This window comes from Pyxicephalus adspersus, chromosome 5 (assembly GCF_032062135.1).
Source record: "Pyxicephalus adspersus chromosome 5, UCB_Pads_2.0, whole genome shotgun sequence".
Taxonomy (NCBI): Eukaryota; Metazoa; Chordata; class Amphibia; order Anura; family Pyxicephalidae; genus Pyxicephalus; species Pyxicephalus adspersus.
Window position 1 is genome coordinate 21,556,050 of NC_092862.1, and position 14,198 is coordinate 21,570,247.

The 14,198-nt window shown below is 40.0% G+C and overlaps 2 protein-coding genes across 3 annotated transcripts in view; one reads left to right on the forward strand and one right to left on the reverse strand.

Moving 5' to 3' along the window:
* The first annotated feature begins 4,491 nt into the window (after positions 1–4,491).
* On the forward strand, positions 4,492–7,594 carry COX6C (cytochrome c oxidase subunit 6C). The gene is made up of 4 exons (XM_072410849.1): positions 4,492–4,594; positions 6,394–6,532; positions 6,981–7,119; positions 7,469–7,594. Exons 2-3 carry the CDS (start codon positions 6,419–6,421, stop codon positions 7,104–7,106), a joined length of 240 nt encoding a protein of 79 aa, XP_072266950.1. The 5' UTR covers positions 4,492–4,594; positions 6,394–6,418; the 3' UTR covers positions 7,107–7,119; positions 7,469–7,594.
* Positions 7,595–8,251: 657 nt separating this feature from the next.
* The window catches only part of VPS13B (vacuolar protein sorting 13 homolog B), a 520,025-nt gene continuing 514,078 nt past the window's right edge, over positions 8,252–14,198 (reverse strand). For both annotated transcript variants that reach the window (XM_072410846.1, XM_072410847.1), the window contains exons 61-62: positions 13,399–13,648; positions 8,252–13,115 (exon numbers count right to left, since the gene is read on the reverse strand). In XM_072410846.1, the coding sequence (XP_072266947.1) occupies positions 12,867–13,115; positions 13,399–13,648 (499 nt within the window). In that variant the 3' untranslated portion in view covers positions 8,252–12,866. The remainder of the gene's footprint in view (positions 13,116–13,398; positions 13,649–14,198) is intronic.

Below are 14,198 nucleotides of genomic sequence, written 5' to 3' on the forward strand. Positions count from 1 at the left end.
GTATGGAATGCACCCAGCAGGACACCAAAGGCGCCACATTGGTCTGCAAGTAATAAATGACTCATAAAATGCTAGCACCCCTTATTTTTTAGTAATATTACTTATTTTTGATTTTATATTTTCATTAATGTATAGCAAAGAGTCTATATTCATGCCCTGTGGAATAAACACTGCTGTGTCCTGCAAATAGAGGATAGCAATCCCTGCTCTTCAGTTTCAAGTTCTCTAATAATTATGCACCAACTTCCTCTCTGCTTTGTGATCCTCTCTGTTCTCCTTCCCTTCCTGCGGTACATTGCAGAATAGTGTTTTCTTCTTTAAGAATATTCCTGAGTGCTCATTACACTACACTACTAAATCTCACAGTCATTGCTCTCTTTTTCTGCTCCTTCTGATATTTTCTTAGGTCTTCTATTTCTGTACCCAGTGTCCAGTATTAGCATTGAGCAAATAGAACAAAAAAACTCATTTATCTGTGAACCAGTCCATAGCTCTTTTATGCTCTTTTAGACCCCACCTGCAATAATGTAGACAGACCCATTAGGACTGAACATTGTTGCCCAACATTTTATACATATGTCAGAGTCCATCCACCTAGTTATGTTCTGGTGGTTCCAAAAGCTGAAACTTTCTCCCTGGTAAAGATATTCACTAAAATGCAAACCAAATTGATGACTGATGTTTTGACATTGAGATGGAAGTCTTCCTTCCTCCTACGGCATTAGATTTACCTAAGAGAATTCAAGATATTAAATTGTTGTTGCTGATGGCCAGAATGCAAGATTGTTTAGAGAAGCATCAAGATATTTGGGCAGTCTGGGACCATTTTCAACTGTCAGGTGTATGGGGAATATACTCTAAGTTCTTTTCTTCTTTCCTTATGTATGTCTTTCCATGTTGGTTCTTTCTGGTTGAGGTCATTATAGCAATATTGTGCTTACCTTATGCATATGTAAAAAAAAACATTAAAAAAAAGCTCCACCTACAATTTCCCAAGAGACCAAAGGACAACAAAATATAATTTTTTTTTGACATAACAAGTTTTTTAGCTATTTGGTCTATAGTACAAAAAGTGCCACATCCCTAAATACAAATATTCAAAAAAGGAGGAAGATTATTTGGGACTTTTGATGCACATGCTCTGGATAAATGTACTATTTAGTTTACAAAAATTAGAAACAATATACAATTTATTACATAATCAACAATACATAAATAGTTAAATCTATACATATATTTGAATAATTAAAACCAAATTGCTCATAGAAAAAAACAGCGATATAAAATGTTCACACTTTGCCCCTGATTCATCAATAAAATCCGCGCTCGCTGGAAGCGCGAAAATACACGCGGCCAGCGATCGCGGTTTACCGCGGTCCGGACTCGAGTGTGCTCGTACACTCGCCTCCTCACTGCCAGCCGGATTCCTGCCTTCATAATAATGAGCAATAGGGGCCGCGAATCTTTCCAATTAAGGCGATTAGATTTCAGCTGCGCGATTAAGGAGGATCTGTTAAGCTCAATGGTGCGATCATAGCAATTAATTAGCGCTCGCCAGTGTAAAGCTGCCGGAGATGCGCGGCTCCGGCCGCGATCTTTTTTAGTTGCTGAATAGCGCGATGGCGTACGATTTCGGATCGCGAATACGAATGCGCGAGCGATAATCCGATTCTGCTTGATGAATCAGGGGCTTTGTCTCAAATATCATTGACGCGTTTTGCGGAAGCTAAATGTCAGCTTCTTCAGGACACAAGTGAGACTTCACCCTGGATAATCCTTAAAGTGTATAGAGCTTCCCCAGACTTGAAATTGGTGTTAAACAGCAACGGAGGACATCAGAAACAACATCCAAGCAGCAAACAAGCTGCTATTTCATATGTTTTTAGGTTGCCTCCAATTCGGACAACCAACTGCCTCCTATTTCTTATCTTCCATTTCTATCCCACAGGCATTAGCCTATATTTTATCAAATACAAATTAAAAACATGACTGATTTCATTTGTTGTTATAGGGAGAATGTTAAAGTAAGGCGAAACCATTATCTAACAAGAAAAATCTTCCAGCAGAGCCTGCATCTGCAAAGAGGCCAAACAGTTGCTTCATGTATAAAAGTACTTTGCGAATGCATAATCTGAAAAAAAATGTAGCTGTAGAGGTTTCATATAAATTATTTCATTGTTGTATCATACAGCTGAAGTGTGTAAATAAAATTGGTATCTGCTTATTACCATTTCAGATACTTGGGGGGCTGAGGGGCAATGGATGGGGTTTGAAGTACTGTAGTGGACTGAAGTGTTGGGTGGAGGTCGCAGGAATGCAGTGTAGATTGCTAGATAGCTAAAGATGGGGATGGGGGTAACTACAGGTAGTAATAGGGCTGGGTGGACAATGCAAAAGTTTGGGGACTATCGGGTAGGTGGAGGGACACTGCAGGTGACTAGATAGCTGTAGATGAGGCTGGGGGTAACTACAGCCAATATTGACACTGGTTGGACAGTTCAGAGGACCTGGGAACTATAAAGCAGGTGGAGGAACACTGCAGGTGGTTAGGATGCTTTGGTTGTGAGGACGCTAATATCCGTTGCGGATGAGGTGAAAGACCTGGGAGAAGAAGTGGTGACAGTGTCGGGGAGCACAGACGTCTCTGGAGCTGCTTGTTGCAATGGGTGCTATACTTAGGATTTTCTTGGTACAAATATCAACCTGTGGTCTTTTTCCTATGGATAACATTGGCAACAAGGACAATTTTTTGAGCCAGGTGGCACCGCTGACAATACTCAGATAAACATTCTGACCTAATCTCAATATTTAGATCATTTCCATGACTGAGAATTACACCCATACAGGGCAAAAGAAGTAAGAAGTGGGGCAGCTGCCCAGTGTTAATGACACTCATGCTTTCTATTGAGGGCAGAATTACCCAGCAGTCACTGGCCAGGCCCTATGCCATCTATTGCTCTTTAAACTTGGTACTTCGGTAGTGGGCCTAGATTTGGCCCGATCCCTGCAAAGCTGGCCCCCGATGGTGGCATTGGGGGCAACTTATTGGAAGGACACCAGATAGCAAAACAAATCACTATTCCCAGACATCTTCAAAGACTTTTCACTTTGTAAGGGTCATATTTATAAAACAAAATTTCTCCAAATGGAAAATTTATTAGCTAAAATATAAATATCCAATAGGTGCATCAGTCTATTATATTCATACCATCCTGGGACCTGCGTCTTGACGTACTGTGCTCCTTACATGAATTTGCACATGTTTGGGAGGAGGTATTCACCTTGAGTGATATGTTACCTTGTCAACAGTGTTTATTGATTGTGAAAGACAGCACAGTATATAGTGTTATCACCTATTATCAATTGCGAAAATATAAATTGCTATTTATTACACAAATAGGTCTCAAGACATTGTTTCCTGAAGAAGCGGATAAATCTGCAAAACACGTGGAAATTGCTATTCGGTTGTGAAAATACTATGTCTGTAGGAAAGAATACAGTGTTGACATATTTTATGAATTTCAAACATTGTATATTAATTTGAATTTTTAAAAAATATCTTTTATCATTTTAATTGTGGAAATAAAATGTTTTGTTATTTTTAAAAAAAAAAATGTCTTAAAAGTCCTGTATCTCGATATATGGTGAAAATACTGTCAATGACAAATTGTGATGTGGCATACTCCTAGGAGCTTTATGGGAATATAAGTTTTGAAATCTGGGCACTATTAGTTCTCTTATAAAACAAAATGACTAGGGCTTAGTCTACACGGACGTTTTCCCCAGCATTTAACCTAAGACTTTAAAAGCCCATGTTTGAAATTCCAATGCATTCCAAAGGGCTAATCTACAGCAGGACGTTTCCCTGAGGCACATTTATGAGCGTTATCTATAACGTTGCTTGCAACGTTTAAAAAATTAAAACGCAGTGTTAACGCTGGAAAACGCCCAAAAACGATTGATTTCAATGGGTCGTTTTCCTGCATTTTTCCATGTTTATAACCACTTGAAACGTAAACACGTTAAAAATGCAGCAAAGACGATTTCCAGGATTTTAAAGGCAAGCTTTAAAACGCTAATAAAAGTGCATAAAAATGCAGTAGGAGCGTTTACATACGTTTTAAAAACGTCCGTGTAGACCCAGTCTAATACAACACATTGCATTGTTTTTTTTTTTCTTTATTTAATAGGAAATATTAATTAAAAATATAAATAACATTAATTAAAATGAAATAAATTAAATAATAATTAATACTGGTTATCTTGCTCGTTTTGAAAACGTGGGGCCTTGTATAGTAATGTAAGCTCTTATCAAATAAAGTATTAGAAAAAGTAATAATAATACTTATTATAATATTTTATTACTTTTCATTGAAATGAAAAGGTCAGTGTATAGTCAGTGACTGATCAGAAATGGCTTCCTTTAAATGTCTATCACTATGGCAACAGTAAAAAAATATCGCTCTGACGTCACTGGGCAGCTCGCGCCTATTTTGTCCCTACCCGCAGTCCGTAGACAGGAAGAGGCGGAGCTTCCGCTGGCTATTTCCCCTCAGAATCGTCTCATTGAGAAAGGACACGGCACCGAGCTGAGGTGAGATTCGGGCGGGCGGAGAGGGCCTGCGAACCATCTGAGGCGGCTTTGTATGGGGTGGGCGGCCTTTGATCTTCTGCCTTGTGGAGGCGGCTGGCGTAGTTTGTGAGGCGGGGTTGTTGTCCTTGACTCAGGTCCTGTCATTATCATGTCAGGCCTGTCAGAGCTGGGTGTAATGGCGGCCTTTCCTGGGACTTCTCTCCTCTAGGGGTGATGTGTGCCTCCTCCTGTGTCTGTGTCATTTCCAACCCCTATGTATTGTACAGCGCTGTGTAATATGTTGGCGCTATATAAATACAGCTTATTAATAATAATATTCAGTGACTGATGAATATTACACAGCTTTATTACAGCTGGATTTCTATTTTTATGTCTGGTTATGGAGAGAAATGTTGGGTCCATTCATACAGAGCCAACACAATGACAAGCTGCAATCTGAGACTTCCTATTCACAGCAATGCATGTGATGTGATGGGCCATGGTGCGCTGCATTCAATGCAAATAAAAATAAAGAATATATATGTTTGTCCGGAAACTGCATGGAGATCTGTGTGTTTTAGTACACAGCAGCACAAAAGGACATCTGTGATTCACCTGACATTCATGTGGTGTGAATCCAGTTTTGCCCTCCATGGCATTCTGCAAGGTCATGTGACCCGAGTGTATCTGCCCTTCACTGAGGCACATGCTGCAATCTCCATTCATTGGATGTTGAGGTCACCAGGAACCGTGGCTTGCATGCATCGGGTGGGGGGAGTGTGGGGCCTTGTATAGTAATGTAAGCTCTTCGGGGCAGGGTCTTCTCCTGTGTCACTGTCTGTATTTGTCGGTCATTTGCAACCCATATTTAATGTACAGCGCTGTGTAATATGTTGGCGCTATATAAATACAGTTTGTTAATAATAATGACAGTCTGCGGGGTGATGACTGCTGGAGGTGTGACATTTAGGGAAGTCAAGGTCCCTCAGTCATGTGATGGTCCCGGGGCCTAATGATTGGATGTGTGATCCAACTCATTAATAACTACACAAAAATAGCTGGGTGGTTAGTAAAACGTTCTGGGTGGTGCGCTCGGCTAAATGGGGCTTGGGGGAGAGGGAAAGAACACTGTTGGGTAATGTTGGCAGCTGTAACCAATTCAGGAGCAGTGAGGGGGCACTGGTAAGTTTTCAGTGTTCTCCCGGCCCTTTTTCGCTGGGCCAGCACTTTTCAGCAACCACCCTACAAAGATCTTGTCGGTGACCTTGGTAAGTGGGGTCACAACACCTAATCTTCATTCAAGGCAATTGATTTAAGAAGCATGGAAGTCAGATGATCACCACAGATATGGCATTTCTTCCCCTGGCACAGATTGCTCCCCAGCAGCGAGAAGCACATAAATGCTATAACAAGATACAGTGTTCTCCCCAGCCCCTTTTAACTGGAGGCACCACCCGGCTGTTTTTGAGTGGTTACTGATGAGTTGGGTCACAATACAAGGGCTGCCACCTGCCTAAACTAAAATTTCTTCCCACCCAGCTTAAAATAATTTCTGGGTTGAGCACTGAGATATCTGTGCCAGAAAGACCTCAAATTTAAATGGAAGTCCCTGGTCTTGGAGAGCTTTAATAAATCCGGCCCTGTGACTCCAGATAAAAAAAAAAAAAAAAATGATGGGTGCTGACCTCTCCTTTAGTAACGTTTAGTTTAGAACATTTAGCACTATTCTGTAATGAAAATGAGAATGTGTTGCTGTATAATGCATACATTATATGAATATGTCAAACATTGCCTCTGACTTCTTTTCTTAAATTTTTTAGGTTTACAAACCAATAACACGCCATCATGTCACAAGGACTTCTGGCTAAACCTCAGATGAGAGGCCTCCTGGCCAAAAGATTGAGATTCCACATTGTTGGAGCCTTCGTCGTTTCATTGAGCGTTGTGGCTTTGTACAAGGTGAGCTTTTCTCCTCATTGTCATTGTTCATGGTTGGTGTTTTATCAGCGGATGATGTGTACTTACCTGCTAATTCTATGTGGTGAGCAACGCTACCGCATTTTACTTTACATGTCTGACACACATCGTGCTCATATTGGTGTGCGTTTCAATGCATGGCCACATCGGTGTGCGTTCTGATGTACTTCCATTGATTACAATAGAAAGCACATAGACCGAGAATGGAATTAAACCAGTAGTGTCACCAGGTGTGTGTAAAGCTGAGCATTGTAAAGTTCCAGGAATATAAAAAATATAAAGACTTCTATATTTCATGAAATGTATCACCTCCATATCTTGTGTCCCAATGTAAAGGATAAAATCCAACCTCCCCTTTTCTGGTTTTCATTTTTGTGGTACAGAATGTAATCCACAAAGGTGCAGTAATTCCAATTTTTCTTGTTTTTAGTTTGGTGTAGCCGAGCCAAGGAAGAGAGCGTATGCCAACTTCTACAAGAACTACGATGCAGTGAAGGAGTTTGAAGCCATGAGGGACGCTGGAGTGTTCCATGGTGTGCGTCCAAAGGGAGAATGAGACCACATTCCAGGTAATGCTGAGGCCTGCAGTAATAGTAATCCAATGTGTGGGAGAAGTGACTGAAGCCTTGTATACTTTTTGTTATATCAGCCCAGGGAATATTAAACCATAACAATGGCTCCTCACCTGGATCTGCATTTTGGTTAGAATCTGTAGGATTCAGCTACTGATAACTTGTTTAAATGCCAATCTATATGTCATTCGTGCAGGATTCTCAATAAAGACAAGTGGTTGGTGATTAGTCATCGACATTGGAAAATGTATTTTTCATAGTTGCATCAAATCTGAAATATAAAAGTTTTATAGAGGTGATGTTCTTATCCTTGGACTGCTCACGTAATCTTTGTTTTTTCCTTTAGGGACATTCTGAATTTCTTCATGTGCTGGACATACTTGATGTGTATCACTATATCCAGTGCAGGTGACCACCACTGGATTCTTTCTACCGTTCTGTAAATGTGTTAAATAAAACATTGAAAACCTGACTCCAGCCTGCGTGTTTTGTGGTATGTATAAAGTCCTAGGATTGCTTGTCCTCTCCCAGCCTTACACAGACCCTGCACCATGGCTTCCTTTATCAGGTGGCACTGCCCAGTGTAACCTCAGAACCAATGTACTGCATGGTCTGCTATATTTATTGTTATGTTGATGAGTTTTTTATTCTCTGCATGGGGTGGACCTTCCTATGTGTAGCGTAGCAGAATTCTTTGTGTTCGAGGATCAGCAGGTGGAACGCATACTATGCCCGTTTTGCGTTGGTCACGTTAATGACGGCTGTATGCCAGCAAATGTCAAGTGCGGGACATGGGAACTCTTCTGTACCTAAAGGGAAATTACAGACCAAGAGCTTCTACTCCAATATAATCAGTTGCAATTAAAGCAAACCTGTCCTGAGAGATATGGCTGGCTAGTTTTTCTTCCAGATGTTGCTTTGATTATGGTTTGTGTCTCTGAGCCAGAAGATGTATACAGAATACTAAATTCTTTAATTTTGGTTGGTATAAGTGGCTACCTGGAATGTGAGCTGACACCCACAATATACATTGTCAGAGATTTCTAGGCTTTACTTTTTTACACTGTATTTAGTGATCATTTTGTAGAGCTCGCATTGCTTTTCTGGGCAAAATAATTCCAAAACGCCATGACCTTTCATTTCAGTTTATTTCATCAAATATATAGTTTACAATATATCGGTGAAAAATTATTTCTGACATTTGTATAACTTTGCCTTTATCATCAGGTATTCACATAATGCTTTCTTACACCCAGGACAGGGGTTCTAACGTGAGACTGATGGGTAGAAATCAAATTTATACATTCAGTAGGGTTGCACACAAAATCTGTCCTCATGAACTTTGCTAATTGCTTCTGGTGAAAAAAAAATTGTTTGTAATCTCTTCTGTACAGGGTCCTCCCCTCGTCATTGTTTGCATCTGTCAGTCATTTACAACCCCTATTTATTGTACAGCACTGTGTAATATGTTGGTGCTTTATAAATACTGTATTATAACAAACCCCTTTCTATTGCCACAGCTTGTGGTGAATCTATGTGACCATGTTTGTGTATTGGAGTGACAAATACAGAATGTGTATGGAAACAGGGCCTTCTCTCTGTACAATAAAGCAGCGCTTTGGACTCCCAACTCCTCATTCTAAAGTACCACAACTCTGACTCCTCTATACCCCCCACCCCCCACAGTTCTAATTCTGTGCAAATTTCCGTGCAAAAAGTGTTCCTTTTTTTTTTTTTTTTAAATTTATTTTGCATAGTAGGCTTTAATTCTTAGGCATAAATCACTGACATTTAATAAATTGAATAATAAACTTTAAATAAAAAAAAACACAAATCTGTAAAAATGAAATGTGTACAGTAGCATATATATATAATTTTATTATTTCTTCTTTGTATTGGACTCAATACAGCTATTTTGTATTGAATCCAAACCGCTAAGTCCTGCCCACACCAACGTCACCGGGAAACCCCGTAGATGGAAACGACACTTTGCGGCTGGAGATCGGAGGAGCAGGACGTGTATTTGCTAATGTTGATTGAAACACAGCATTTCATCGCTGCTAAAGCTCAGCTATTGTAAAGCTGAAGATGGGGACTATTGTTCAGAACAGAATTGCTTCTACCAGATCCCCCTTAGCTCCCTAATCGGATTTATTTTTCAGAGCTAAGAATACTTTTTCAACACTGAAATCGAACATTTTACTGTATGTTTTCAGAACTTTACATTTAATAGAATTTGGTGTTAGTACATTTTTGCTGACTCCACAGCCCCACATTAAAGTGAACCTGTCCTGCTGACCTTCAAACTAAGCTAACAAGTTATTTGCGTGATAAATGTGTTACAGCACGATCACCACTAAAAGTAACAAATGTTATATAGAGAGCGTGCAGAGCAGCATAGACTACAATAGAGAAGTGTTTGCTACACAACACCCGATGAGCACTTGTGAAAAGTCACCGTAATGAAAGTGGCTCATGTTTTTACAGTCAGGAAATAAATTATTTGTTTAACATTAATCCCCTTAGCGGTATTTCAGAGTGTGGCTCAGGGTAAAAAAAAAACCTGCAAAAGGCAGTAAACGCCCGAGCCACACTTGGGATAGATAACAACATTAAAACCCCACTTACCTTGGTTCCATCGGTGCTCTCTGCGTCCTGCTCCGTCTGTGCCCCTCCTCTGGCTGCGTTCTGTGCCTCCAATCTTCTGCCTGCGAGTGCACTAATGTTCCCAGTGACGTCGGTATGTGCGGGAGGCGCGGCAGGAAATTTAAATAATTTTGTTTTGGATTCAATACAAAATAATCCTTATATAATTATATATGCTAATGTACAGTTATTACAGGTTTCTTTTTTATATGCACTCTTATTTTAACAGATTTTTATTTTAAATTTTTTTAATACATTTAATAAATAATGGACATGTTTTGGTGAGTTATGCCTAAGAATTATAGGCCTACAATGTAAAATAAATTTCCTTGCAAAACAATGTACCGCTTTTGGCGTAAAAATGTGGACAGAATTAGAATGCCAGGGGGGTTAATATAAGAGAAGGGTGTTGGTGGGTATATCTGGTGTGCAGCATACTGAGCTTCCATTGCTACCAGATCGGTGACACCGGTTATGTGACTACCTTTGTGTAAAGACAATGCTACCTCCATCCAAATCTTATCCAGTTTTAGATTGGAACCTCAGTCAGGTTAATTGCTGTTTGTAACTTTTCCATAAAGATTTATTAGTGTTTTTTTATATAAAGTTACAGTACAAAGATACAAAGTAATTGTTAGGCAATGGTATGGTTTATTAATGTCAGATGAGGGATCTGCTGAGCCCATGGGATACACAATGGGGAATTTTAGAACACCAATATTATCAGATTTATTCTTCCAAGGGACTGAAACCCAGGAAGGCATCCCAACATGAAGTAGGTACTGACAAAATACCCATTTTAGGTGAATTGTCCTACATGACCCTGTGTCAGTGGACAAGTTCCCCAGCAAGGAAAGACGGTCAAAAAACCTTTCTTATGCTGGAAATTGGAGGGCCACTAAATGTTTATTTGAATCCATTTTTGGCCCATCTTTAAAATATCACCTCTCTCTCAGCTGAGGTTCCTTCTAGATTTCAGGGAGCAGATCCCTTACTTAGACCTTTCCCAGGACTAACACAAGCTTAAAAGTCACATGATGGTAGTCCTAGCAATATATTGGACAGGTCCACTATTATTTTATATATATATTTTTAATTTATAAACTATACAGTTACCAGAAATCTTAAAACACATTTACACTTTCATCAATAAAGTTTCTATTAGTTTCACAGAGTATCACCAAAGCACTAAATGTAAACTTGTAGTCCATGGACAATAAGCTCAGGGCTGGAAGCAATAATACAACATCTGGAGAGAGATCTGATATTTGGTACACATTGGCGCTGTGTATACAGACAAGATAAGAAAAGAAGCTTTATAAGTGGGCAGAATGAGTGCGTGCCGGGGAAATCTTCCAGCTGTTAAGGAACTAAATTCTGCCAATGTTTGACGCTTCTGCCAACCAAAACTGAATGGAGGAACACTAGGCCAGGAGGAACCTTTTATTATGCAACTTCACCCTGCACTCTCATACACATGGTCACCCATATATATATATATATATATATATATATATATCTCACAACATTGTACTTTTATAAGCATTTTATGTAGAAAAACATACAGGAAATGTTTGCACTTATAAGCTGGCCGTTTTTTAGCTCAGTTTTTTAAAAAGCTGTGGGCCAAGCTATGCAGACACGGCGAGTTTATCACACTGATCCCTTGTTACATTTTTACTCTACAAAGCTGGTGAAGGGATCATTAAGCCCGAGCACTGACACCTTCATCAATGTCTTCAAATCTTTCGGAGGTAGAATTTATGGGCAGCACAAACCTTCCTTACACTTCCCCTACAGCCGGCTTTGTCTAAGGCTGCATAGAAATCCAAACTGTCTGTTCTCATCTAACTTTCCACTTCCAGTATACAAACAGGGAAAGGAAAACCATGAGAAAACATTTTACATGCGATAGGCATTGTACTTACTATACATCCCCTGCGCTGTTTAATCTCAGACAAAACATTGGCTTCTGACCACTTCACCAGCTACAACTTTTCGTATCTGAGGAACTATTGGACTAAAAAGACCTTGATAATGGAATTGACAATTGCTGAGCTATGCTTTTCTAATTGTGATTCTGCCACACTAAGAGTAAATTAAACCTAAACCACTAAAATCATTTTAAAAAATCAATATATTTTTATTATGCTCTGCTGCTAAAATACAATTTGATGTTCTCACCTTTTAATGGGATTGCCGACATGACAATGAATGTTTGCATACACAACACCCTCTCATACTATGTGTCGCCCCCTATCTACAATGCTCATACGGGACCGGAGCAGGCAGAGCCCCCTGGAACGCAGTGGAGTTTGTGGGCCTGATTTATGAAAGTTGCCCAAGGCAGGAGAGGATACACTTTCATCAATGAAGCTGGGTGATACAGAAAACCGGGAATGATTATCTTAAAATCATTTGCTTTTATCTGGCTTTTTTTTTTTGAATCCTGGACCAAGTCTATTCCAGGTTTTTTGGATCACCCAGCTTCACTGATGAAATCGTATCCTCTCCAGCCTTGGAGGGTTTTAATAAACCAGGCCATGTGTCTCTGTGCTCAGCGCGAAGGAAAAGAGCTGCCACACACAAACATGGAATAACTTGAATTCATGTAGCTGGCAGAATAAGGTGGACAGATTTGTGTAAATGAAAGAATAATAATTGGCTATATAATGTGTCTGTATTAGGTACATTGTGCTTTTAATGGCTTTGTATCTGAAATGTTCAGACACACAAAATAGGAACAAGATGGTGGCCTGCCCCAAGGACCAGCTAGTGCAATGATTGGTCTCAGTGACATGGCTCACCCTGACCAGGACATAAATCTGAGATTCCACCTCTGGTCTGCAGATATACAGAATATATATATTATCTTTTTTTCTAATGTAAACCTCACATGAAGAAAAAGACAGGACGGTCCATGTAACATCTCAGGTACATCTTCCCAGCCGTCTTATTATTCACTTACTTGCACCACACACCAGTGATGGCGATGGACGCATTAAGCCTGAGAAGAGGGAAGGAGTCCTTTACAAGTAGATGTGGTCACCCGGAATAGACTCCTGTGTTTTCTTACAGTTCATCTCCATAACGGTCCCTCAGTGAAATCCCCTGCGGAGTGCCTTATTTTTCACCATTTTGAATTTGCTAATAAATACTTTGGCGAATGGAGCGTCCACCAGGAACTGGTAAGTCTTGGTGTTGGTTGGAGGAGGTTCAGCGGCCACCACTTGGGCAGCCAGCTGTAGGGAGGAGTGGCTGGGGATCAGGTGAAGGGAACTCTTTGCAACGTAATCCACGAGGCGGCTGTACTGCTGTTCAGAGAGACGCTCCCTGACTCCATCAGGCTGGAAGAGATGCAAAAGAAAAACGTGTTTCGTTATCACATCATGCACAACATGCTTCCAGACTTCTGTATGGAAGAATCAAGATATCAATATAGAACAAGGCAGGATAATAGGACATAAATAGACATAAATAATATTCTGGTGAATGAATGATGCATCCTTCCAAGCATGATTTACACTGCACATTCACTCTCCAGATGGCAAATGATTATTATATGATATCCCCACACTGTGGGTTGTAGCTGTGTTAGGGTCACCATTTCCTGTAGTGGTTGTCACCTACCTCTGTGTCACTGGTGACCGGCTGCTGTTTGAGTTGCACTAGGAGGGAATTCTTGGATCCTTTTTCCTCCATACAATCTATTTCAGTGACAGGGAAGGCCTGCTGCTGGGTGTCCTCACTGATACTGACAACAAACAGCACTTCTGAAGTCAGCAGCAGGCAGCCAGCGTACTCCTGTCCGGACCCGCTGACAATGACCACATCCAGTGCCATGTGTAGCTCCGGCCGGCCCAAAGACTGCAGCATTTTCCTGTATGGCAGAATGACAAAGTATCAGCACCAATCCAAAGAATTGTTACTACGTTATCAGGCTCTTTCAATAATTAAAAGAACAAATGCAAATGTATCCCTTCATTTAAAACATCAGACTGCTTCTGTAAACCTTTGGGGTAAAGTTATCAGGAGATGAATTTTTTATCAAATGAACATGGCTTGATTGTTTAAACATTTTGTATACAGCATAGTGTGGCTAGGGCGGCACTCACCAGGCAGCCATAAAAAGCACCCCAGGATGAGCCCAAAACATCAATGTGAATGCCACATCAAATTTCAAAGCGATCAGAAAATTAAAATTATATTTATGACATATAGATAGAACAGCCATCACATTTCAGAGGATCTTCCCCCCCTTCCTCAGGGTTGGAATAACACAAGAAAGAATAGTAATTTATAAGATTATCCTATTGCAAAATATGCTGTAAATTGGAGATATACTGTCAAAAGAATCTGTACAAATAACAATTTATAAATGCTTTATATATATATATATATCATGGTAAAAGTGATAAAACACCTTGGAG

Coding starts and splice junctions, on each gene's coding strand:
- COX6C (XM_072410849.1), top strand. CDS start 6,419: ATGTCACAAGGACTTCTGGCTAAACCTCAGATGAGAGGCCTCCTGGCC. Junction 6,533..6,980: donor GCGTTGTGGCTTTGTACAAG/GTGAGCTTTTCT, acceptor TCTTGTTTTTAG/TTTGGTGTAGCCGAGCCAAG.